Source organism: Piliocolobus tephrosceles, chromosome 1 (genome assembly GCF_002776525.5).
Source record: "Piliocolobus tephrosceles isolate RC106 chromosome 1, ASM277652v3, whole genome shotgun sequence".
Classification (NCBI taxonomy): domain Eukaryota; kingdom Metazoa; phylum Chordata; class Mammalia; order Primates; family Cercopithecidae; genus Piliocolobus; species Piliocolobus tephrosceles.
Genome location: NC_045434.1, coordinates 104521983 through 104548139, shown reverse-complemented (window position 1 = coordinate 104548139; position 26157 = coordinate 104521983). Strand labels below are relative to the sequence as shown.

Here is a 26157-nt window from a genome sequence, read left to right as displayed (position 1 = left end):
ATCAAAGGCTTTCCTCAAGTGGGTTCAGGCCTCTGAGCCTGCTCTGTGATACCTTCCCTCTTGCTCCTCTTCTTGCTGGCCTGCCCACTCTGTTCCACACTCTCTCTCACCTGCTTCTCTGGTCACCTCTTACTGCTACTGTTCTCCCAGGCCCTGTCCCATTTTTACCCCATGGGTTCTTCCAGGGCCCTGATCACTCTCAGGTCAGTCTCTGAGCCCCAGACCCCTATGTCTGAGGACTCACTGGGTGTTTCGCATACTGAGCATCTCTATCAGAGTCTACCTGATGGATGGGCTCTTTCATTAGAATTTACAAAAACAAAAGACAGCCAATGCTGCCACAAATGCAAAGGTCTTGCATGTCTTCATTATTCTTCCTTCCCTTCCACAGTTCAAGGAACCCCCGGGGCCCCCAGCCCCAGCCCCTGGGCTTCTAGCCAGTTGGACCCCTCCTTCCACTGTGCTCTTTATTCTTTCGCCTCTGGCACCCACTGACCTAGCCATAGCTCTTATTAGCTCTTTTCTACCTGGTCTCTTGACTTCAGACCCAATGGATTTAATCAACCTCCAGGTGGCCTCCATGGGTTTTTCTTTCTGAAACCCTGATCCAATTGTGTTACTCCCTGCTTAAAAATCTCTACCTCCTCTCCAACCGTCTGCAGCAGAGGTTTTCAAACTATTAAGAAGAGGACAAAGGAAGGGGACTTTTTAGTCATATAAAATCTTTTGCCACCCAACATAGAAAACATTCAGTTGAAGCAAGTGGGGGACCACCCAGGCCCTCGCATGCCTTCTCCCTGAACTCCTGGGCGTGCACGCATGCACATGAACACCCACGCACACCCATGTCTAACCTCCTAGGCACCTTTGAGGGGCTCCCAGGGTTCCAAGAACAGCTTGAAAACTCTTGGCCCACAGAGTCAAGCCCCAGCTCTACATTACAGCATTTGGGGCTTCCAGCTGCCTTTCTTCTCATCACGCACATCCAGAACTCAACATACAGAACTAGTCATACTTGACTTCTTTCTGCTTGCCAAGCCTATCAAACACTTTTGTACTTTTATGCTTCTCCTCCTGCTGACTCTTTAAGCTTCCAGACTCAGTTCAAGTCAAGAAACTTATTGGCATTCCTGGATTTGTCTTATCAACCATCCCATTCAGAGAAAACTTATGGTTGCAAGAACACTTCCTATTTCCGGTATTCCCAGAGCACTCTATACAAATGCTATCGATGCACTCAGCACATTCTACTTGGTCACTGGTTCTCAGGTCTGCCTAAGTGCAAGGACCAGTGCTAGTCATCTTTGAAGCCCCTAATGCCTATCACCATCACACCTTCAATGCTGTGGAGACTAACTACATGTTTACTGAAACGAACAAAGAGAAGGGTAGAGTAGGAGATGCAACTGCTGAACCTAAGCAGCACACGAATGCAGAGTGAAGTCATCAACTTTTTTTCTACTTAGTTTTCCCTTTGCTGGCTTTGTCTAGATACATTTTCAGGGTAAATTCAAAAAGTTCTAATTCCAAATTGGTAAGATTAAAATAAAGAAGATTAACCGATGCAACCTAATTTAAAAGCATTAAGACTCAAAATTTGGCCCAAACTTTTGAAGCTGATCTTAAAACTATCCACGAAGGGAAAGGATAAATATAAAGTAAAGCCCCTTGGATAGATTTTTTCATACTGAAAGATCCAGAAGCTGCTAAATGTCCTACAGAGCAGATAAAGTGTTCCCCATCCAGGAACCCAACCCCTATGGTAAAAGATCTCACATCCATTCGATGACTTATTAAAATGATGTCCAGAGAATTGCTTCTGCCCTGGAAGCTTTGCTTGAAAAAAATGTAGATAGCAGAAGAATCACCTGGGAAGCGTGCCGGAAATCCAGCTTCCCAGGGCCCATCCTAGGAGCCTCCAAATGAAGACTTCTGGGATGAAGCCCCAAAATGTGTACTGTTAGCTGAGTCTGAAGCATTTAAACTCTAGAATGGCAGAGAAAGTATGCAAAGACCCAGACAGCTGACTGCAGCAAATGGGACAGGGGGTCCAAGAGACAGGTCCTGAAGAGGGACCCCACCTATACTGGGACTCCCCAGCTCATTTCCCAAAAGCCACACCTCCACTCACTCACCAGAACCACCACAGTCCTCGCCAGAAGTGAGCATCCACACAAGGAAAGGCTTTCAAGCCACTCATCGCAACTTAGTGATGGCACAACAGCCACGCTCCACCAAAGCTGGGGGAACTGAAGGCCCATGTGAGAACCTGCCCTCGGCACAGCAGAGGCAGCCAGCGACAGCCATCAGCTCTGGCCTGGAGCTTGGTGGGCTCAGGAGCCTGGGGAGTAGAGTCTGGGACCACAGGAGATACCAAGAGGAGCCAGGGCCCTAGGGTTTCAGCTGGCTGTGCCACCATCATTTTGCCTTAGCTCTAAAGACATCACGCAACCTCCTCAGGACCCCTTCCAGGCCTTAAGAAAACATCTAGAGTGGAAACTGGTACTCTCAGACTGGCCTCATCAACATGCCCTATGACTCCTCCTGAGCCCCAGTATAAAGTAATCTGCATTCAGCATCCTCACCTGCAAAACAGAAATACTACCACCTACTCACCTCACAGAACATCTGGGAGATGGTGAAGTAATATGTGATAAAGTATTTTGGAAATTACAAAATATCACCAAAGACTATTACTAGACAAAAAATAATAACTTAAGACAAAACTTCTCTAGTTTATAATGTTAGACCTTGGATGGAAGTCTCATTATCTCAACTGTCTTCTGCAAATGAAACCAGATGGGCACCTGAGGAAAGCAACATCATTAAACGGGGCAGCAACTGTGGCTAACAGGAATGAAAGCCCAGAGTTTTAAAATACAAATGGTTTCTGAGAAATCTCCCAAGTTTTAAAATGAGTTTCTAATTCAAAAAAGTATAAATACCGTGTAGGTCAAAGAAAGCACGTCTCTAAGCAGGATTCAGTCTGTGCAGCACCTGCCTGTGACTCAGGTCTTAGGATACCCCTGTCCTGCACATCCCTCAGCTCCCTCTGGTTGCACAGGAGACCAGTTTTAACTTCACATGAAAAACCGGCTGTCCTGGTAGAGGCGCCCAAAGAAGGAGTCTCCACATCCTCCCAGTATCTGACAGCCTTCACCACCAGGTCAAGTACAGGACAAGAGGCTCAGAGAGACTGACCAGTTGGCTGGACGTTGACCACGGCTCCCTCGGAACGCTTTCGGGTCATAGCATACCATGACCCATCCGGATCCTGGATCCACTCAGCGGCCTCGCAGTAGAACTCGCCCTGGTCGGAAGGCTGCAGGTGGAAGATGGTGAGGCGGAAGGTGGTCCTCCCCAGCTTGTCCAGCCGCACCTCCCCCAGGCTCTGCCTCTGCGCATATTCGCTGCTGGAGTGAAGCATGAAATCTCGGCTCAGGGAGATGACCTCCACGGGCTTCTCGCCACCTTTCTGCCGGAGCCAGGCCACAGACAGGTGGCTATGCTGAACGGTCTCCGAGGTCACCTCACAAGTGAGCTCCAGCGGGTCCTGCTCCACTCTGTGCAGAGTCTGGGGCATGGCAGTGGTCTGCAGGGAGTCTGGGATCACTGCAACACAGAAATGTCCCGAGAGTGCAGTCACAAAGCCACAGAATCTGAGACTCCCAGAGGCTATGCTCCCATTCCATGCAGGCGTCACTGCCCTGCATCCCTAACAGTCATCCTTGAACCATCCATTCGAGGCCACAGACAGCCCCAAATGCACATAAAGAGAACGTTTTCTGTTTGGATTTGGAAATGCATTATTTTGGTGCTTACACTTACCTGTTTGGTATTTTAATAACACTTGGATGAAACATGGGGTGTATTTCATATTATATAATAAATGAACTCCCTGAAAATACTGTCTTTATACAATTGTCTCACAGGTCAAATAACATTTGTTGTTCATTCTGGCACTGCTTTGAGATACTTTAACTTCACTTCTGACTGATCCTCAAATGGAAATGCCTCCTGGAACTTTTAGTTTTACATTTCTATACAACATCCTTATTTTCCCCTTTCTCTCCTTCCCACATCCCCATTCTGTAACTTACTTCAGCAGTACAGCCCCAGGAAGACAATTTTTTTAAAAAACCATTTTTGGCAGAAAAAATCATCATCATACCCTATTTTTAGTATGTTTAATTTTCACGTAATTCATCCATCAAGGGGTCCTCACTGGAAGGAAGCCACAGTCTGGAGAGATTCCGGCAAGAGAAGAGATTTTCTCTTGGTCAGAATCACACCCTGATCCTTGCTTGCATCTTTCTGGAGATTAAATAGCACCACCTCTTTGTCTGATGAGAGTACCTTAGTCACAACTAGTATGTGCTTTCTCCCTGTTCTCACCCAAGGATTGGGTCTTAAAGGTCTCCTGCTGGGAACGGCCGAGTGCGGTGGCTCACACCTATAATCCCAACACTTTGGGAGGCTGAGGGAGGCGGATCACCTGAGGTCGGGAGTTCAAGACCAGCCTGACCAACATGGAGAAACCTCATCTCTACTAAAAACACAAAATTAGCTCAGCGTGGTAGTGCATGCCTGTAATCCCAGCTACTCGGGAGGCTGAAGCAGGAGAATTGCTTGAACCCAGGAGGTGGAGGTTGCAGTGAGCCAAGATCGCACCAGTGCACTCCAGCCTGGGCAACAAGAGCGAAACTCTGTCTCTCACACACACACACACACACACAAAAGGTCTCCTGCTGGGACACAGACTTGTTAGAGAAAGAAAAAGGAAAACCCACTGCTTAGTTGTGATAATAAAAACTAGAAATTAAGATAGGCAGAAAAACAGAACAGCCTTGATATGGTTAACCCTTTGACACTGACAAACACTATGACCAGGGCTGCCCACATTGGAAGCTCCTGCATCCCTCTTCTTCATGTTCCCTTCAGCATTAAGGAGCAACAAGGGAGACAGCCAGTTCATAGGTCCTTACGCATGGAGCCAAAGGACCTGCAACGTACGAGGTCTGAGCAAGGACACACAGCCACATGTGCTTCCTGCTTCAGCAGTGCCCCATGGGTCTCAGAGCTGCCGAAAGGCCTATCCTTCTGAGAGGTTTCTCCTCTCTTCCAACTGATGTCATACGTCTCATCTTCCTTGTCATTCAGATCATCAACCACAAACATCTTGCCTTATATTTTCATATCCCTTTTCACCAGTTACAGTGTTAACTTATGAAATTCTTAACATCTGCATTAGACCTTTTTAAAGTTTCACCCTCAACCACCTATTAGTAAACTACAGAAATTTAGTTTACTTGTACTATCTGTTGACCCCTAAAGTATGTGGGGATTTTGGGGATTTTTTAAAAGTCAAATGTATGGCATAAAGCAAAATTACACTACTAAAGAACTGAGTCAGGCCAGATGTGGGCCATGCGAAGACAGCATCTCCTTACCCACTAGGTTCATCTTTGCACTGTAACTCCCAAAGTATTGCTTATCAGTGCTGGGTGTGTGGCATTCATACTCCCCGGCATCCCGGGCCTGAAGATCTGTGATGTGCAATAGGGTTGAGTTCCCCTGGACTCTTTCTACGAAGATCTTCCCTCCACGGACGCGCTGGGTGTAGATGGCATAGGGGAAGGAAGAGTCCACGGTGCTGACGATCTGCACCTCTCGCTCTGGAGATGAAGGCAGGTAAATGGACCACTGGAAATTCTGCTCCGAAGGTCCCTGGTAGCCACTCACATTGCACCAGATGGTGATGTGGGAGCCCTCCGTGCGGTACAAGGGTCCTTCCTGAACGGTGACCTGCCGCTGTGCTGACACCACACCTACAAGGGACAGAAAACACATGCAACATGCTCACTTCTCAGACCAAAATGCAAAGTAGGCAGCAATCTCCAAAGGGTTTGTTATTTGTGTGACATGATAATAATATAAATAGCTTACTGGCCCTTTCAAAGGCGCTCTGTGATTTATAAATATTAATTAAAACACTCTGTGGTAAAGCACGGTCCCTAATTTGCATATATGGGAATCGGATCATGCCAAGATGTGCTTTTGCTACTTATTCAACAGCTGACCCTTGGGAATTTCATTTAGTCCCTCTGTTTGTCATTTATGTGGCAGTTTTATATCTATTTATTAATGCTGTGTATAAAGTTTTTAATAAAACGAGCAGGAAAAGTTGAATCCTTGGCACAAATTCAGATGAAAACAAATAAAAGCAACCGTCTAGAAATCTGGCTGAAATTAAATGCTTCTTCCTTGGTCCGAGCACTGGTGGGAGGGAGTCCTGGGAGCACCTTTTTTCTGGTGCCACACCCTTCATTTTCCCATGTGGCTGCTCACCAACACCACTCCCAAGGAGCATTCCTTAGTTTCTCTTCCCTCCATAAATGGAGGCAGAGCTGAGCTCCTGCAGACTGCTATCGTTTTAAGCTGAGCACGCCCAAATACGAATGTGAAGGGCTGAAGCAGATCCCTGATGCCCAGACTGCCACAAACTGACAAAGGGGACAGTGCCCAGCTAAACCTATGACAAGGACAGTCAGGCTACCCTTGAGTTTCCCACTCAGATTCCCCCGCTGACCTTCTGCCTTCTGGCGGAGATAGCGTTCTCCAAGGTCACTCTGCCTGCCTTCTCCGTGTTCTTCTTAAAGTGGCATGGTGAGTTTAATTTCTCATTTCATGCCAACTCAACACTGATTGTGCCTGGGTCACTCAGAAGGTGGGAGGGGGCACACCCCTGCCTCTCCCTTTCGGCAGTGGTCACGCACTGCAGGTTGTGAAAAGCGCAGGTGAGCTCTAGGCACAGCTTTGCCACCAATTAGAGCTGGTTGTGTCATCTCAAACAAGTTGCTTTTCTTCTCCAGACCTTGATCTCCTCATCTATCAAATGATTTCTAAGAAAGTGGCTTTGGAGAGGACTAGCATGGGTTCCGATGCCGGCTTTGTCATTTATTAACTGTGATCTTGGATAAGCTACTTAACCTCTCTAAGCCTCAGTTTTCTCATCTGTAAGATGGGGATAATAATGTGTGCCTCATAGGGTTATTGAGAAGATTTAATAACATCTGTAAAGCCCCTAGCACACAGCCTAGCCCACAATCAGTCCACAATAAAGAGCTGCTGGCTAAGACATCTTTTGGCTGGAACATTCTGTGGCTCTGGATCCATAGAGGACAGGATTTGGCCAATGACTGCTTAAGGACATTTCAAAGGCCTCTTGACAATGACACCATCACTGGGCCGCCCATGTCTTCCCACAGCTGCAGCCCATTCTTGTGATAGCTTCCCTTTTCCCCCACAAATGGGAATGGCGGCTGCCCCGGCTATGCCTGTCTGAAGTGGATCCAGCTGGTGAACAGCCGGGACAGCTCGAATACTAGTGGAGTGAAGCTCTCAGCCCAGCTCAGCAGGGTACTGTGCCTCAGTGTAAGCTGATCTAATCTGCAAGATGACAGACCTCAAAACAGCCCATACAATGAAACGCCCATGGCTTGCAAAACTTTAATTCATGCAGAACCTTTCCTCACAAACAAAATCTTACACAGAACCCATCTTGGCTTCAGCAGAATCAGGAAAAATAAAAAATTGGCAGGGGAAGGAAACAGAACAAGTGGTATGTGAATTTATTTGATATATTCTGGTTGATGGCATTAATTATGATATTTAAAGTCACCATGAGGACAACTCTTTAGTAATATCAGTATGTTAAAATATGCTGTATAACATTTTTGCTATATGTACAGTCATGCACTGAGTAACATTTCAGTCAATGAGGAAACACATGTACAACAGTTATCCTGTAAGATTATAATGGGGCATATATAGAGATCTAGTATATGGCACTTAATATTGGCATGGCAGATCAAGTAGGGGAAATGACTGATATTCAGTAACAGTGCTGGGACATTTGATTTTCCATATGAAAATATATAAATGAAAATATATATCCCATCTAGGTTTGTTAAAATATACCCTGTGATGTTCACACAAGGATGAAATTGCCTAATGATGCATTTCTCAAAACATATCCCCATCATTAAGTGACCCATGACTGTATATATACACACACACATATATGGTGACATTTGCATCAAATGTTTGCAGTATTCCTGAAACACAGAACATTTTGTAAACAATTTAACTACATTCATAACATTAGGTATCCTGTGAATTGCAGTGTTCTATGACAGAGCAACTACAACCAACCCCCATCCATCTCCTGCAAAGAAGGCTGGAGGCAGGTCAGGGTACACCAGCATCTTCAAGGACTGCTTCTCAATCCTGGACCTACCTTGGAATCACCCGGGGAGCTTTTAAAAAATAACAGTGCCTGGACCCCACCTGACATAACTGGTCTTAGGACTAATTAGGATTGTTTTTAAAGCTCCACAGATGATTCAAATCAGGTGTAGCAAAGCACTGCTACTTTAAAGTGTCTCTACCTACATGGTGCCAGCGAAGTGCTCAAATGAAATATCTTAAGGCTCTCACTAGCTTTAAGCTTCTCTCTTTGGTAGAGACCCAATCCCTGGTTCAAGAAAGTTTCATTCTCCTCTAGTCTTCCCCAGTGCAAAAGAAAACAGCTGAGACCCATCAGATACTGGCTCTTGTGATGCAATAATGAGTTTAACCAGAATGCATCCTATTTACAGACCTTACAAAGGCACCTGGCCAGCGGATCATGAATGTCCTCCCCACCCAAAGGTAAACAGTGTTAAGTGGCCTGAATGAGCCAGGACAGCAGGGTCAAATCAACTTGCCTAGGCTGGAAGTAGGTTATAAACAACCCGGACAAATAACTAACTACTGGACTGCACTTCAACCACACACATTCAGCTGCACCTGTTTATTAAATATGTCTTTAATTTCCCTCTGCCCCACAAAGGGCTTCTGACCCCTGAAAATAATGCTTCTCAACATAACAATAAAAATAAATGTTTTCTTCTTGGCAGTTTAATTCCCCTTCCACATACCCGCCCCCCTCCCCATTTCCTTCTAATGGTAATACCCTGCTGTGCAGACCTCTGCTGCCTCCAAAGAGGCACAGGCCCCCAACCCTGATCAGGGCATCCTCTGACCCACAGCCCTTCTATTTCCCCTCTCAACCTACAATAGAAGGTTCCTCCCAGGCAAGGATCATTTTTTTTTTAATTAACTTTTTTAACTTTAGACATTCTGTACTCTTTGGATTACTCTGCAATAAGCAAACATGACTTCTGTAACATAAAAAGAAAGATCAAAATGTTATATATAACTGAATGAAAAGAACTAGAAAGAAAATACTAGGTGAGAGGATGGCAAGTGATTTTTATTTTTTCTTAATATTTTACTCCCTCCCCCAGTCCTCTGCAATGAGTATGTACCAGTTTAATAACTAGAAAAAAATTTTAGCCCAAAATAAAAATAATGCATATTTGCTATATAAAATTTCTTCTATATTCACTACTGTAGTATCTTTTATATACAGATATACACACATATGTGTGTATATATATATATATTTGGTCTTTGTCCCCAGTTCCTGGCACTGAGCTCCTAAACCCCTTGGAACTTCCTAAGCAATGGGAATACCTTTTGTTATTTATAAGAAGCCCCTTTTGGCCATCCCAGAGTTTATGCTAATGAAATGACTGAAGGTGAGCACGGAGGCAGTTTCAAAGAAGGAGCTGGTCATGGTTAGAGTTGGAGTTTTAAGCCCCACCCTTAGACCTCCAAGGACAAGAGGGGGACTGCAGATTGATCTAATCAGCATTAGTCAGTGATTTGATCACTCACACCCATGTAATGAAACCCCATATGAAAACCCTAAATAATGCAGTTAGGAGAGCTTCTGGGTGCTGGGAGCAGCATGCACCAGGAGAGGGCATGGGCAGTAAGCACTACTCCCCTCTCAGACCTTGCCCTAGGCACTAAATAGGACTGACCTATGTGACCAGTAGGAAATGCACAAATGGTGGAATGTGACTTCCAGGGCTAAGTCATAAAAAGACAAGCACCATGTTATGAGGACATCAAAGCAGCCCTATGGGGAGGACCACATGAGGCCTCCTGCCAACAGCCAGCACTAACTTGCTAGCATGTGACTGGAAGTAGATTCCACCTTGGAAGTAGATTCTCCAGCCTCAGTCAACTCAGTCAAGCCTTCAGATAATGTCAACCCCAGGCATCTTTCTGTTGTTGTTGAGACAGGGTCTCACTCTGTCACCCAGGCTGGAGTGCAGTGGTGCAATCAGAGCTCACCGCAGCCTTGACCTCCGAGGTTCAAGTGATCCTCCCACATCAGTCTCCTGAGTATCTGGGACCACCAGCACACACCACCATGCCTGGCTAACTTTTTTATTTCTTATAGAGATGGGATATGGTTGGGGTCTGTGTACTCACCCAAATCTCATGTTCAATTATAATCCCCAATGTTAGAGATGGGGCCTGGTGGGAGGTGACTGGATCACAGGAGTGGATCTTTCATGAATGATTTAGCATCACCCCTTTGGTGCTGTTCTCGTGAGAGTTCTCACAGGATCCAATTGTTTAAAAGTGTGTGGCACCTCCCCCTCTCTCTGTCTTGCTCCTGCTTTGGCCATGTAAGGCATGCCTGCTTCCCCTTCATCTTCCACCATGATTGAAAGTTTCCTGAGGTCGCCCCAGAGGCCAAGCAGATACCAGCATTATGCTTCCTGAACAGCCTGTGGAACTGTGAGACAATTAAACCTCTTTTCTGTATAAATTCTCCAGTCTCACGTATTTATTTATAGCAATGTGAGAACTGACTAATACATAGGGTCTCACTATGTTTCCCAGGCTGGTCTCAAACTCCTGGGCTCCAGTAATCCTCCTGGCTTTGCTTCCCAGAGTGCACAGATTACAGGCACAAACCACCGAACCTGCCCCCTTCCTCCCCACAACATCTTGACTGCAACCTCCTGGGAGACTCCAAGTCAGAAGTACCCAGTTAAGACGTTATTGACTTTCTGAACCACAGAAACTGTGAGATAATAAACATCTATTGTTCCTTTAAGCCTTAAGTTTGGGGCTTTTTTTTTTTTTTAACACCAATATATAACTAATGTAGACACCTGCAGTACCTAAGATTGAATGCAAAATTGTGTTACATACACATGAGTGTGTTCTTCTGAGAAAAGAGTCCATAAATTTCAAAAGATTGTCAAAGGAATTCAAGACCCAAAAAGATTAAGAAACATTGCATCAGACAATAACATGTCAATGAGCAAGGTCCTGTCCTTTTAGACTGAGTTTTGAAATCACCCATCCCACAAATACATGATACCACTTAACTAGTTTTTCAAGGTATTTCTTGTTCAAAGATGCTCCCACTTTTTCTTTGTGCTCAAGTCCTAGACAAACCTGGCTAGGAGCAGGAGGTATGATTCAGGAGTTAGTGAGCAGGGAGGGGTCACTGTGCCTGGGAAAGCCAGCCTCTCATGAAATTTTTGGAATATGACTTGGCTCAAAAACCTATTATCTCTAGGCACAGGATCCAACTTATATGTTCAAGATGTGTGACTGAGCATGTGAAAGTGTCAAAGGGACCGACCTCTCCATTTTACATCTACTCTTCCAGTTGTGGCCCCTACAATCATCAAACTCGTTCAGCACCCTGCTCCTCCAAATTCTGCAAGTGACTCAGCCACACTAGTATCTTTCTTCATCTATAAGATGAAAATAATACAATGCACCATGTAGCAATCCCACAGGAGACCCCAGAGATCAAATCATACTGTGAAAGCCACCAAATGAATATTTTAAAATTTCATCTCATTTCTACCAACGAGAGATATCAATCTAAAAACAGGATCAATCTTTGTAAGTACAAAAGCATTAAAAAGAACATTAAGTTTGGGTTAAAAATGCAAAACTGCATATGCAGTAAAACTACTGATTAAAAAAAAAAATCCTACGCCTACAAAAACAACCAAACAAAACATTGATGACACTGGTCTGAATCACTGAATGGTGAGAATATGAGTGATTTTCTCCTCTCCTATTTTTCTCAATACCTTTTCTCTATTATCTCCTTTTTTAAATAAGCAAGTATATATTGTTTCTAAACTGAAGATAAATGATTATGATGAGTAGCACTTTCCCAGGCACTGTCCTAATTGCTCTGCATACATCATCTCATTTAATCCTCACAACAGCTGAATGGGGTCGATTTCATTATAGCCACATATACCAAACAAGGAAATGGTCTTCAAGGTTAAGTAAACTTCTGATGACACAGAATGTGACTAAGAGTTTTCTTACTCCATGGCTCACACTGAATGTGCTCTGTGAGTATCAGTGAGAAGTAATAAAGCACTGACTAGATCTTCTTGCCCACCTGGTCCTAAAAGAAATGGGGAATCTGTGCCGTCCCAAGTTAAAAATGGGAACTGAACTGAGCTGCCACAGCATGCTGAATAGGTGGAGTCCAGGTCAATTTAGTGCTTCATGGAACTTAAAGGCTCCAGAGAGAGAGCAATCAGGAAAGCCACTTCCACAGCCACATCGGTGACAACTTCTGGGGATTCTCACCTGTCAGCCTTCAGCCAAGGAAGGACAGGAAGTGGCATGGGCTAAAAGATCCTTTGTTTGACATCTTTCCAGATCAGGTGACAGGAAAACCATAAGACTTGAACCTTTCCAATAAGGACAGCCAGCACTTATTGAGCCTCAGCCAGGTAACTGTTCCAAGTACTCTGTTTGTATAACCAGCTTTAACCTTCACAACAGCCCTCTGAGGTAAATACTCCTAGTGACCTCACTTTGCAGATGCAGAACCTGAGGCAAGGAGTTAGGGAGTAAATGAAGCTGACTAAAGACCCTGCACTGGTGTGTCGCAGTGGCTCACGCCTGTAATCCCAGCACTTTGAGAGGCCAAGGCAGACGGATCACTTAAGGTCAGGAGTTCGAGATCAGCCAAGCCAACATGGTGAATCCCCAGCTCTACTAAAAATACAAAAATTAGCCAGGTGTGATGGCACATGCCTGTAATCCCAGCTACTCAGGAGGCTGAGGCAGGAGAATCGCTTGAACCCGGGAGATGGAGGTTGCAGCAAGCCGAGATCATACCACCGCATTCCAGCCCACTAGGTCAATGTCATTGCCATCAAGGGACAGTCTAACCAAGGTCCAGATGGCAGAAGTGGAGCCATCAAACCAGGACAGCTCGAGGTTCAGTTTCCTAACACCACAGGTGCAAGGACCTTATCTGAATCCATACTTTCATCAAAAATGTCCCTTGAGGCCAGGCACAGTGGCTCATGCCTGTAATCCCAGCACTATGGGAGAAAGGCAAGGCAGGTGGATCACCTGAGGTCAGGAGTTTGAGACCAGCCTGGCCAATATGGTGAACCCCTGTCCCTACTAAAAATACAAAACTAAAAATACAAAATCTAAAAACTAAAAATACAAAAATTTAGCCTGGCAAGGTGGTGCATACCTCTAGTCCCAGCTACTCTGGAGGCTGAGGCAGGAGAATCACTTGAACCCAGCAGGCGGAGGTTGCAGTAAGCCAAGACCATGCCATTGTACAGTAGCCTGGACAACAGAGCGAGACTCTTATCTCAAAAAAAAAAAAAAAAAAAAAAAAGTCCCTTGATCCCTTGAGCCCGGGAGGTTGAGGCTAATATGAACAATGATTGTGCCACTGTACTCCAGCCTGGGTGACAGAGCGAGATCTTGTCTCAAAAAAAAAGAAAAAAAAAAAAGGCTCTTGAAACAGCCATCAACTCCCACGTAATAAATGCACTGCCACAATCCAGCAGTAAACCTAAAGATCAGTGTGAATTCCTAAGTCTTCCCCTTCACTGACTTCCCACAGCATGGGCAGTAGCTGTGAGACCCTGGGCTGGTTACTTAACCTCTCTGCACCTCAGTTTCCTCATCTGTAAACTGGTATAATCTTCACAGTGTTATGGAAGGATTAAATGAGTTGCTACATTTAAAACTTATTTCCTGGCACATAATAAGTGTTCAATAAATGTTCAGCCACCAGTTGCAGTAGTAGCAATGCTAGTGATATTAACTCTAGCTGCAGAACTAATTTCTCCCACACACCTTGGCAGGTTGTATTCTCCAGATACAACAGTAACAGTATCTCCTTCCCACATGCTCTTTTGCAATGTGACCATGCCACACACTCCCATCAAGAGGTGGAGTTTAGAATAATTCCCTTCTCTTTGGATCTGGGCAGGAAGTCACTGTGCCTTCCGATCCTAGGTCATGAAAAGTGATGCAGCTTCTATTTCACTCAGGGAGCCCTGAACCACCACGTAAGAAAGCCAACGGTCCTGAGGCCTTGCTGTGAGGGGGCTCAAGGCACATGGAGAGGCCCTGGGCAGATGCTCCAGTCCAGAGCTGGCTCCAGCCAGCTCCACCTGCAACCATGTGACTGAACAAGCCTCTACCGTGAGCTGCCCCCCAGCCTTGGAACTTACGGCCATGCCTGATGTGCCTCTACCTCCCAAAATTCTCAACCCACAGATTCTGTAAGCATAATAAAATGGTTGTTTTAAGCCACTGAGGTTTGGAAACATTTGTTACATAGAAAGGTAACTAGAACATATGCTATGGCTTCAATCAACATTTTTTTCAGTACCTATTATATACGATGGATACTAGGACAGAAACTGTGAGGTTTAAGACAAGTTTTATTATTAAGACATAATAAGACATAGTTGACAAGCTGTCCTAAGCTGACGATCCTAAAATAAATACACATAACTAATCATTTTAATGGTATACGATAGCAGTGAGGTACAAAGTGCAAGGTTAAGCCCTCTCAGAAAGTGAAAGTATTCAAAAAGCCTTCACAAAAGTAGTGACATCTGAATTGGGTCCCAAAGTGCAAGCGAAATATATGCCACATGAAAACACTGCAGTGCGTTCCAGGATTAGCAAAAGAAGTTTGCCGAGGTCGTTTTGTCACATGACTGGAGGGCACCTCAGTGCCAGGCGGAAAAGGGCACCGAAAGGCACATTAATAAAGTCAAACACCTCCTCTGGGACAGGGGAAGTTGAGAAAGAGACTAACAGAGGTAAGTAAGAAGGTGGATCAGATTTACACTTTCGAGTCATCACTCTGGTGGCAGGTGGAGGACAGAGCAGAGGGCAGGACTGGAAGCAGACAGACCAAATTCACAGTCAAATGTGATGAGATGAGGGCCTGATCTGGTTTTAAATCCAAGGACAGAAATATCATTCATTGACTCTTTCATTCTTTCTCTTATCTGAATCCCCAGTGGTACCTAAAATAGAGCTGGTCTAAAGATGATGATTAATGAATGTTAAATTATTAATACCACTTCTAAGAAGATGTAACTGCCAGCTACAGAACCAGCCAAAAGGACTGCAAACCCAGTAATTCATTTCATCCCAACCTGACTGTGATCTCTCTGACGTCTGCGCTGCTGTGTCACCAGACTGCCTGATTGTCCTAGGTTGAGACATTTAGCTACTGAGCCCCAGGGACGGATGGCTGCTTCTAAGCTGCTGCCTAAATCCCTCATCACTAAATGTTGAACCTGCTTCCTTAGAGGACTGCTAAACCATAACTCAAAAATATTTTAAACATGCTACTATTTATTTAGATTACAATATTTACTTAATTTTTTAAAATTACAGTATTTTAAGTCTTTTATCTCTTCTGACTACCACCACTAACCCTGCTTCCCCTCATTTTTCCAGAGACTGGCACTACTATGATTAAAGGATAGCTTTCTCCAGACTTAAAAAGAAATGCTTTTATATCCAGATATATGTAACTACTGAAAAATACAAAGCATTTTTTACACAAACATTATCATCCCTTACATTGAGTTATATTCCTCAGTTTCCCTCCTCAAAGTTTTTGAGATCAAATATAGTTCCCATTTTTCCTCTTTATATAGCTGCACAGTATTCCATCATAGGATTATACCACATTTTATTTATTCTAATATTAATGAATATTTAGGTTATTTTTATATATTTTTTCTATAACCAACAAGCCCTTTCCTTTTCCCATGCCTTCTACCACTTATCCTCTCCCCACCTGAATTTGTACAATCCCCAGCTTCTCTTATCCATGACCATTGAAACCCTAGGGAAGATCTTGTCATTTCCAGGATGTCCATGGCTCTTTCACCCCATGCCAAGCGTGGAATCAGAAAAGCCCAAAAGACCCCACTTCCTGACCTTCTATTCTGCTCCTCCTCTCCTATCGCTCATTTCTTGCCTCCACTCTCCACTCTTCCCAGAAAAGGTAGGGATAGCGCCTGAGTCCTGCCACCCTCTCACCTGCATTCCCCCTCACTCTCATGGAAGGACAGCACACAAGCATTATCCAAACAGAAAGGCAGCGAGGGAGCCCTGCAGCCTGCCCTAGGCCAGCCATGCCCACAGCCACAGGAATAGACACTTTTCTCAGCCCCACCTAGATTCAAGGCAGCATCTAATCGAAATGCTTATAAGTAAATATAAGTGCTAGTATTTGCCTTCTATTTTCTAGAGGGGAAAAAAATTAAAAGGCAAGATCAGATTACTTGCCTGTAAATGTTCTCCCTATAATTACTCTGACTGCTCTTTCTTTCCATCCGGTTTTGGAGATAACGGAAATAGGCTGAGAGTTGGGCTTTTTTTTTTTTTTTTTAAAGTGGGCAGCTTTGTGGCAACACTCCCTCTGAGAAGTCCAGAGGCTTAGTGAACCGCAGCTTAGAGTGAGTTCCAGTAAAATGACCATCATTTGAACCAGTAAGTGCCTCATTCCTTCTCACAGCATAGATTTCACAGCAATTACTGTTACTATTATTTTACGCTTCATTTCTGGACCCAGGATACCCCAGTTTCTTCAGACTCTCAGTCTGGTCCCCAGATTTTCAGTCTGGGAGAAAGGTGTCGACTGAATTTCAAACAGTCCCTCTACTGGCCACCACCCCTACCCTCTCCCAAAGAGGACTGGAATAACTCTTCCACAGCTCCTGCCACACTCAGCACTGCCTGCACCTCCTCCTGGAGCTGGCAGGGCCCCAGCTGTGCACCCCTCAATGCTCTCAGGGCTTCAGGAAGAGGACTGCTAAGCCCAGGGCCTTGCTGACAACATGCCAGGAGCGCATCTGAAGGCAGCATCAGGATGTCAGCTACCAGGCAGCAGAGGGATACTGGGCGCCAACAGCAAAAGCACCTGGAGGAGCTTTTTCAAGTGGCATCAGAACTAGACCTGGATACAAAGGGGTGGCCCTGGCTTCAGGAAGTCCATGATAAATCAGTCTGGTGTGTCCTTCAACAGTGTCCCCACCTTCTGTCTCCCAACACCAGGCCATGGAGACACAAAACTAGAAAATGGGGCTGCCTAGCTAGGAATGCCCAAGCTGTGAATCAGGGTCTCCAGAAGGAACCTCAGAGCCGTGTCCTACTGCAGAGCAGCAACTCCAGCTCTTCACCCTGGACAGCAGTCCGGTACAAAACAGAAATGTTCCTCTTCTCCTGACTCCACCCAAGGCACTGCTGTGACCCTCTCAGCAGTGGAAGCACTAGCCAATGTGCCATCCTCTTGGATGTTAGCTGGATAATCACAAGAAGCAGAACCCCAACAACTAGCTCCAGTGTGTGGGGAGAAGTGGGGAGGATGGAGAAAGGATACAAAACAACACTGTGGGATTTCAGGGCAGCCCACGAGTGAGGATCACAGCACAGCTATGCCTTGCAAGGACCAGAACTGGAAAACCTTTGTGACTTAGGCCACCCTCCTCAGGACAGCCCCGCCACCCTTCAAGGACAAAGTTCTTTTACTCGGCCATGGTTTCTGTGCTCCAAATATTCAGCTTACACATGCCTGTCGCTGCTGCACTCACCATTGTGGTTCGCAGTGCAAATTCCCCAGAAAGCAATCTGAGTGGCTGGGAGACTTTTTTTTTAATCAGACCCCCAAAGTTGTAGGTTTTGGGGTCATTAACAATATGCATTTCCTCAACACACTCAGATCCAGGTGGACTTGACCAGATGGGCATCTGTATTCCATTACCCAGCATATAACCACTTTGGGCAACAGGGACTGTGAAGGGCCCCCAGACTGTTCTCTATCAAGAGTGTGGGTGGCAGGCACCCTGACATATGTCTAGCACACTCATAAAGCACGAACATCTACACACAACTACAAATTCATAGTGAGAGCACTGATCCTGCTTCTGGGGGTTTTCCCAAGCACCTGTTACGTATGATAACAATGGACGGTCACTCCTTCTCCCTCAGCTTTGACTTTCATTGCTGGTGGCTCAGGCCCCTGTGCTTGGCTCTCATCGGTGGGTAGCCCTGGGTTGGACATTTTCCCTATTCAATTCAAGGACCATGCTCTTGAGCATAACTATGACCAGGCAGTAGGCAGTGGGCCCTGGTCATTCTTGCTGGGGAGGCACAGATAAGCCAGCATCACAGATGCAAAAAACAGAACTGTGGAGGTAGAGACTAATTCTTCAGCAGCCCAGAGAAGAGAACTGGGAAACAGGGCCCTCATAGATGCATAAGACCATGCTGGAGAGTTCCGGGGCTTCCAAAGAAGGTACAAGAATGAGCACTATACCATAGGGGGGTGGGTCACAAAAGCAGGAAAAGGTCCCCAAACAAAGAATCATCAGTCAATTACAGCACTCTCCCTGTGTGGTGAAATAGTATGCAACCATTTAAAAACTGCAGAGAACAATATTTATGAACACCTAAAAATGCTGAAAGCACACTACTAAGTAAAAGGGGAGAAAAGCTATAAAAGGATTTGAAAGTATTTTTGTAAAGATAAACACCCACACACACCCACACACCTCTATATATGTGTGGAAAAAGGACTGGGCTAGTATATTTAAAAAACGCTAAAGGGAGGTCGGGTAATAAGAGATTGTTTTTTCCTTGCACTTTGTGTTTTCTAAGTATTCTATAGTCTGAATGAATTAGCTTCAGAATTAGGACCAACAGTCATAAGCAATTTCTCAGACCACCTGCCTCATAAAACCCGAAAAAAAGAAGTCAGAGCGGGGTGAATATTTTGGTACAGATGAATTCAGGTTGCGTAAATGGAGAGGAGGGGGGTGGCCAAGGGGCCTGAAGTGGGGGAGGGGGGCTGATGTGAAATAGGGAATGAGTGGAGACAGAAAATGATTGCAAAATTGGCTGGAGCCAACCTGGTTAGGTCAACTTTGCAGGTGTGTGAAGTGTCAAATGGTTAATCAGTTAGTTGTCCTCTATTTGAGCTACTTACTGCACAAGGGCCTGGTTGAACAGGTTTGACCTCATTTACTTTTTCTTAAAGCTGTTTAGCTGCTTTCCTAAAAACTCCTATTTTCTGAGTTATTAAACTTTCCATTCCACGTTGATCCCTTCCGAGCCCTCTAACGCATCTCTTCTCTTGCTTCTTCCAATTGGATGCCTTCATGAGGCATTAACAGATACTGTGAGCCCTGATGAAAATCATCCTTTCAGGGTACAAGGAAGGCACCTGAATGACAGATAGTTTGAGGAATCTAGAGAAAGCAGAAGTTTAGGCATTGACATGCAGGCTGTCACTGACTTACACAGAGCCAAGGACATGACATACAGCATGGGGCTGTTTCTAAATCCCCACTGAGGGCGAGGGTCCTGGAGGGAATGGGATTTGGACAAGATTTGGGCTTTGAACCTTTCACTGCAGGCTCTGACAAAGCAGTGATGGTTCAAAAGCCTCTGCCCCCTGGTGGCAAGCCCTGCCCAGATGCTGTTAAGGGGCTCTCCAGGCACACCCTCCTAATTAGGGGCAACATCTGAGAAGCCTCTTCGGAAGAAGACAAAAGGCACAATGAGATGTAGTCTCCTGAAGTAGAGGCTTTCTCTCTGGTTATCACCTGAAACAGGAAATAAGGACTGAGTACCTGTTCAATTCCAGGCACTAGCCAAATCTGCAGCAAACTAACATTTCCACAGGTGTCTTCTTACTTTAAGCTCACAGCCACTCTGTGAGGGAAGTGTATGTTCTCCCCCATTTTACTGGTGAGATGAGCAAACTGAGGCTCAGAGAAATTGTTAGTGGGATACAGAGTTGGCATCCCAACCCACAATCTCTGACTCTAAGCTTCTGTTTCATTCATTTCACAAATATATACGGTGCCTCCTCTTTGCTGGACACTGTGCTGGGTCGATGAGCTACAAGACCCAATCTTCACAGTCTAGGAGGCAGAGATAGATAAGTAAACGAAGGGGGCAAAGCGTGGCACCGTGAAAGATGCACTGAGGACACAGAGCAAGGGGTTCCATGGGCATCAGGAAAGGCTTCACACAAGAGAGGCTGCTTGTGCCCAGTTTTAATTAGGATGAGTAGGTATTTCTGCTTGATCGTGGTGGGGTGGGGAAGACATGACATAGGACCTCAGCAGAGAGCAGCTCGAATCTATGCAGAGCTGCATGAGGAGCTGGGGGTCCAGAGTACTGCAGCAGTTTGACATTGATGGGTGGTAGGGTCCATGAAAGTAGAGGAAGACCAAGAGGAAGCGGCAGACAGGGGCCAGGCCAGGGCAGGGATAGGGTGCTCTACTAAAGAGCATGGGCTTTGAACTATGAGCAGTGGAGAGCCACTGGGGGTATAAATAAGGAAACAGATATTCCATATCCTGCCTTAGGAAGATTGTTCTGCCAGGAGTGATGGGAAAGGGGCCCTGGCAGAAGATTCCTTCATGGTCCTGCAGTGATCCAGGTGAGAGCTGTTGAGGACCCCAAACAAATCAGATCAATGGACCTCCACTGAGAGTGAAAGGGGGTGGTCTGGCCAGAGAGATAGTAAAGACATGTAGTTAACAGGCAAGAGAATGTGGGGATGTCCAGGTAACTGTCCACAATTTCCAGGTCTTAGGCAACAGCTGGGGAGAAATTGATGAGGTCATCACTGGACAGAGAATCTATTCCCCCGGCCCAACCAACTCTCTAGACCACCCTGCCATGTGCCCCTAAGAAGTGATCTTCCCCAGCCAGCCCACAGGAGGACATAGGGAGCAGAGGTCAACACTTACTCAGCTGATGGATGGCAAGCATTCACATGGGAGGTGCCTCCACAGGCCATGACAACCCATGGATCGATTTGAGAAAGATGCCAGAAAACAGTTAATTCAAGGCATTCAATCCTCCTCAGTGTCTCCATCAACTGCAGACCCTATAAATTCCAAGTAAGCTCCACTCGCCACAAAGGTCAAGACACAGAAAAGGTCACTAAAGGTCACTGAGAGCAGAGCCTATTCCTGAAAAGCAAAAGACTCCAAACTTCCACAACTCAACCAGTGAAGGGCCGGGGAAGACTGACAAGTTCACTAAGAAATGAGAGGAAGGACAAACAAGATGTTCAATTTAGAAAATGATTCCATTAATGAGGGCTCTGATGATATAGTTGTGGAGGTTATCAGTTTCCTAGAGATGCACATTTAAAATACTTACATGGTAACTGAAACCAGAAAATGCTTACCATCCCCCAAAACCTCCCACCCCACCTAGTGCTGATAACAGCAGTTATCTCAGTTGCCTTTTGTGTACAGCTAGATGAGATATGGATCTGTGGGGGGAAGAAGGGGTGGGCGTGCTAGCATTTCTCAGCTAGACTGTCATCAGATGGTGACATTCCCCAGGACTCAAGCAGCATCTGAGAAGCCACCTTCAATATAACTGCAGAACAGCTAACCACACAACACAGCATACTGAATGAGGAGCCTCACAGGCAGAGAAGAAAGCAAACCTGGAAGGCAACAAATGGACACGTGCATGCTGAAGGACTCGTGTTTAATTCTTCCCAGCAATCCTTTCTCAGGCATATATTTTTGTCTCCTCAAACTTAAGAAAGACATTAAAGGAAATCCATGCTCTGGAGGGGAGAAAGAGAGGCTGACCTCATCTGGCAGGATTAACTCGCCATACCTGTCCGGCCCACAGAGCCTGGCCTGGAGCGTGGAGGGAGAACCACAGCCAACTCCAGAAAAACAAGCGGTGCCACAGAGAGAAAGGGGTTTTGAAAAAGTTCTAAAGCCCCATGCCTAGGGACAGTGACATCAGTGTGTTTACCAAGCATTTGATTTACTTGCTCAGGCAAAATTCCAGAAGAGACACTGGGACGTGTGTGGAGAGTTCCTTCACTGCAGCTATCCTGCCAGGCTCATTGTAAAGTGATGAATTTTGTGGACACTTACAGAGAAAAAAATAGCTTCAAAAATAGATCAATGCTGCACACTGCAGAGACACAGCCTTTGGGTTCTGTGAGCTGTATTTGGGCATTTCACAGAGTTCAGCTGCCATTTGTCCCTCTGAAGGTCAGCTAAGAAGTTGGTCCCAGCCTGGGCATGGGACCACTGTCCCACATTCCAGCCATTTAGGATCTCCTGCGTTCAAGCATTCCCACCCATTGCTGGATCAAGCACTTCCCACCTCCTGCTGTGGGAAATCAGATCTCAGTAGGTCATCATCCATCCCAGAAAGTCCAGCACAGTTGTTTTGGTTTGGGGGTGTTTTTTCAGTTGGGTGGAAGAAGAGACCTTATATAATCTTTTAATTTTTTCTCTAAGGCTGAATTCCCTATAAGCAAAATTTTAAATATTTTTTAAAAAAGAAAACACCTAAACAATCCTTAAAATCCCCTTTCAGCTCCAAGACTGTGTAATTCTGTGATACCAGTATTGAAAGCCCCTGCATTTCCCTAACTATATATTCCCCTATGCCAGGGAAAGGTGCATATAAGTGAGAGAACAAAAAAATTCACAATCATGGGGACCTCCTCTTTCAGCTTTGGAGCCCCCTTCCCTCTGTCCCTGTACGGGGCAGCTTCTTCCTCCTGTCTTCTCCCTTCCTTCTTGTCTACTAAACTCTCCGCTCCTTAGAACCAAAAAATGAAAATAAAAAATAAAAATTCACAATCATGATCTTAGGGGTGAAAGGACACTGAGAAACCACAGAAAGCAAAAATGAAAAGCCAACATAGAAAAAGTCTGACTTGAATTAGAAGCAGCACTTAAAATGACAGGTTCAGAAAAAGCTGGAGCAGAATTCAGGGCTCTGCCCTCTCACGAAGGTGAGTAGATGGGTCTGGAGAGGCTGTGCGTGCTATGGAAGGGCCTCTATGCCATCGAGGCTAAAACCAAAGCAGGAGCAAATCAGCCCTGCTAGTGTGTACAGTCGGCATCAAAGAGGCAACAATGGTAGAGAATATTTTCTGAAAGATACACATGAAATCAGTAACGGTGATGGTCTCTGGAAGAATTAGGTCAGAAGCAGACTTAATTTGCACTGTGTACTTCCTTCGGTATCCTTTTTAATTGAACACATGTGAATGCATTACCTATTCAAAAATAAATGAGTAAAAACACATGCCATGACAAAGCAAAATGAGGAGACAATATAAAAAAGGAAAAGATAATTTTAAATTTCTCCTAATAAAACGCTGTTTAAAAAAATCTAAGAGGAAAAAAGGGTAGGCTCAGCTAGTGGAGAGAACAACTGAAAAACAAAAGCCACGTGTTCACATGGTCCTGGCCAACCCCACCTCTTTCCCATCCTCACTCGTTCACATCTGCCTTGGAGCACCCACAGCAAGCCTGGCTTCATGCCCAGAACATCGCCTGGCTTTCCTCCTGTCTCCCTGCCCACATCTCCTCAGTCGCTCACTGCCTCCTGTCTTGCCTCTCTCCCAGTTCTCAGTTTGCCCACCAAATCTTAGGTGGTACTCTCCATTCCCCGCCATGAGGGAGTTCATTTGTTCATGCAATTTCCCCACCCGAGACAAAATGTATTTCCCAAAGCTGGCTTGCAATGCCATCTCCCATGCCTGCTCTGCTTACCCAGGACTTTGACACTCCTTCCACTGAGAGGAGAAAACCTGTGCTTCCTCTCCCTGAACCTAGGTGGGCTACAGCTCTGGCAGAAGTGACACTCTATGACCTTAAGGATAGGTCACATAAAGGGAACACAGCTTCTGCCGGCTCTCCTGGGACACACGTTTGGAGCCCGAGCTGCCGTGTAAGCCATCTGCCTGCTCTGAGCCCGCCACACCATAAGGAAGCCCAAGCTAGCCCACAGGAGAGACGAGGTGAAGAGAACAAGATGCCAGTCCCCAATGCTCCAGCTCCCTAGTGTCCCAGCCCCAGCCACCAACTGACTGAACCCCCATGAAAGACTGAGCCAGAACCACGAGCCCAGCCCTTCCAGAAGCTGACATATAGACTTCATGAAAGAGAATAAACTAATTTTTGCTTTAAGCCACTATGATTTGGGATGATTTGTTATGCAACACTGGACAACTGCAACGCCTCCTTCTAAATAGTAGAATCCCAAATGTCTAGGCCCCATCTCTAACTTGCTTCATGTTCCTATTCTCACTGATTTTTTGCCACTGAACTTGACCAAGCCCTTGAGTGACCAATTCCAGATATTTGCTTAAACAAATTCACTGTGTCTGTACACACTGTCTATTCCTCCAAAACAATCCCTGCTATAGTTGGCCTCCCCCAGTTCTCTTCCTGGCATAGAGTAGTCCGTGCCCTTCTCTTATTTCTTAATATTACCCTCACCCATGGAGCTGTCCCTAGATTCTGCTCATTCATAATACTTCTTTGCCCACCCTAACCTCTCCCTCCTGCAGCCACAGATCGTCCACTTTTCCATGCCTCTGCACTGGAGGCTGCATCAGTCACCTCCCAGTACATCATCGTTTCCAACGCCCTACAACATGGGGCAGAAAGGACTATTTTTTGCTGCACATTCAGGCTGTTTAAGAAAAGGCTTAAGGCAACTTAAGCACAAAGAATATCATCTTCAAACACTGTAATGGCATCTTCTTTTTGGGACACTGAAGTATTCCCATGATTCCAAGAATCAAATGAACAACATCTGGTTATGGGGTCTCTGGTCTCTACCAAGGCAAACTCATAAAGCATTTCAAAGTCCTTCATCTGGAAAGGCCTTTTCTCCCCCGCGCCCAGCCAATGCCCACTCATACTTTAAGGCCCAGCTCATCCATCATCTCTGCTAGGGAACCTTCCTCAGTGCCTTACACAGGCAACCATTCCTGCCTTGTGTTGTGTGGGTGCCTTAGGTCATATCCTTAACTCATCTTTGTGTGTCCCTTTGCATTTCAGACAGTAGGTGCCCAATAAATGCTTGTGGGATGAATCAATTGGTTATTCTCCTGGAACACCCTTTCCCAGTACACCTCCACTCGCCAGAACAACTGTCTTCCTCACAGGTGCCAGCCATCACCCCAACCACACCCTCTCGAAAGGCCTTTGCCAGTCATCAAACAAAGCCTCTTGTCTCCTGAGAGCTGCTCCACCATCACCTTCCCAAGAAGAATTCCCCATACTGAGTCTACCATTCCTTCCCTGATCAAAGTTGCTTTCACAGGCATCTGTTCAGCTATCCACTCTTCACGGCTTGGTTTCATGCATTCTGAGTTGGCCCTATCTCACCTTTTCGGCCTAAGCACGTCAAGAGGAAGGCTGCTGACAACCTTTCCTAAGCTCAGGACAGTTTTCATGCAAACTGGTTCCTCCAGGTTCTTATGCCTGGAAGAACTGCTGCTCTCCAAAAGCACGAAGTGGACAATGATGTTCTCAGCATCCAGTCTTAAAACTAGAAAAAGTATTGGCACTGCTGGATCCCCAGCTCCTAGAATGGTTTGTGGCACCTAAACAGAGCTCAAAACTATTAGTTGAATGGAGGAAAGAACAAACAGTCATCTGGTCCAGCCCCAGACTTGGAGAAGCTGTGATCTGTCTAGCCCTTCTACACCAGGAGCAAGGCCTGAAAAGCTGCATGACTCACCCAAGGTCACAAGCAAGCCAGTGAAGACGGGCTAGAACCCCATCTTTTGCCTCGAAGCACAGGGCCCTCCTACTGTCCCACCTGGCTTTCTCACCACCCACCCCACCCCTTCCACACTCCAAAGGCAGCATCTCCGCGAGAAGTGTTGGGCAGGGTCCAGGAGTGTTTTTCTTCCTGGCTTTAAAACAAATTGTGACAAATGGCTCCACAGATCTACCGGGCCATGGAGCTGAGCAGATGGGACTGCAATTCACACTATTAACTTAAATTCTACTTGACGTTCTTTCAAATCAGGGCGTTTTATCTAGAAATTATAAAAAATTGTTGGGGGAGTGCATTTGTAAGGAAGTTTGCCAGCAGATTCAT

At 45.6% G+C, this 26157-nt stretch overlaps 1 protein-coding gene across 2 annotated transcripts in view; it reads right to left on the bottom strand.

Annotated features, from left to right (window-relative positions):
• Positions 1–26157, bottom strand: part of IGSF3 (immunoglobulin superfamily member 3) — a 93253-nt gene that overhangs the window by 36115 nt on the left and 30981 nt on the right. For both annotated transcript variants that reach the window (XM_026456714.2, XM_023222833.2), the window contains exons 3-4: positions 5451–5828; positions 3202–3612 (exon numbers count right to left, since the gene is read on the bottom strand). In XM_026456714.2, the coding sequence (XP_026312499.1) occupies positions 3202–3612; positions 5451–5828 (789 nt within the window). The remainder of the gene's footprint in view (positions 1–3201; positions 3613–5450; positions 5829–26157) is intronic.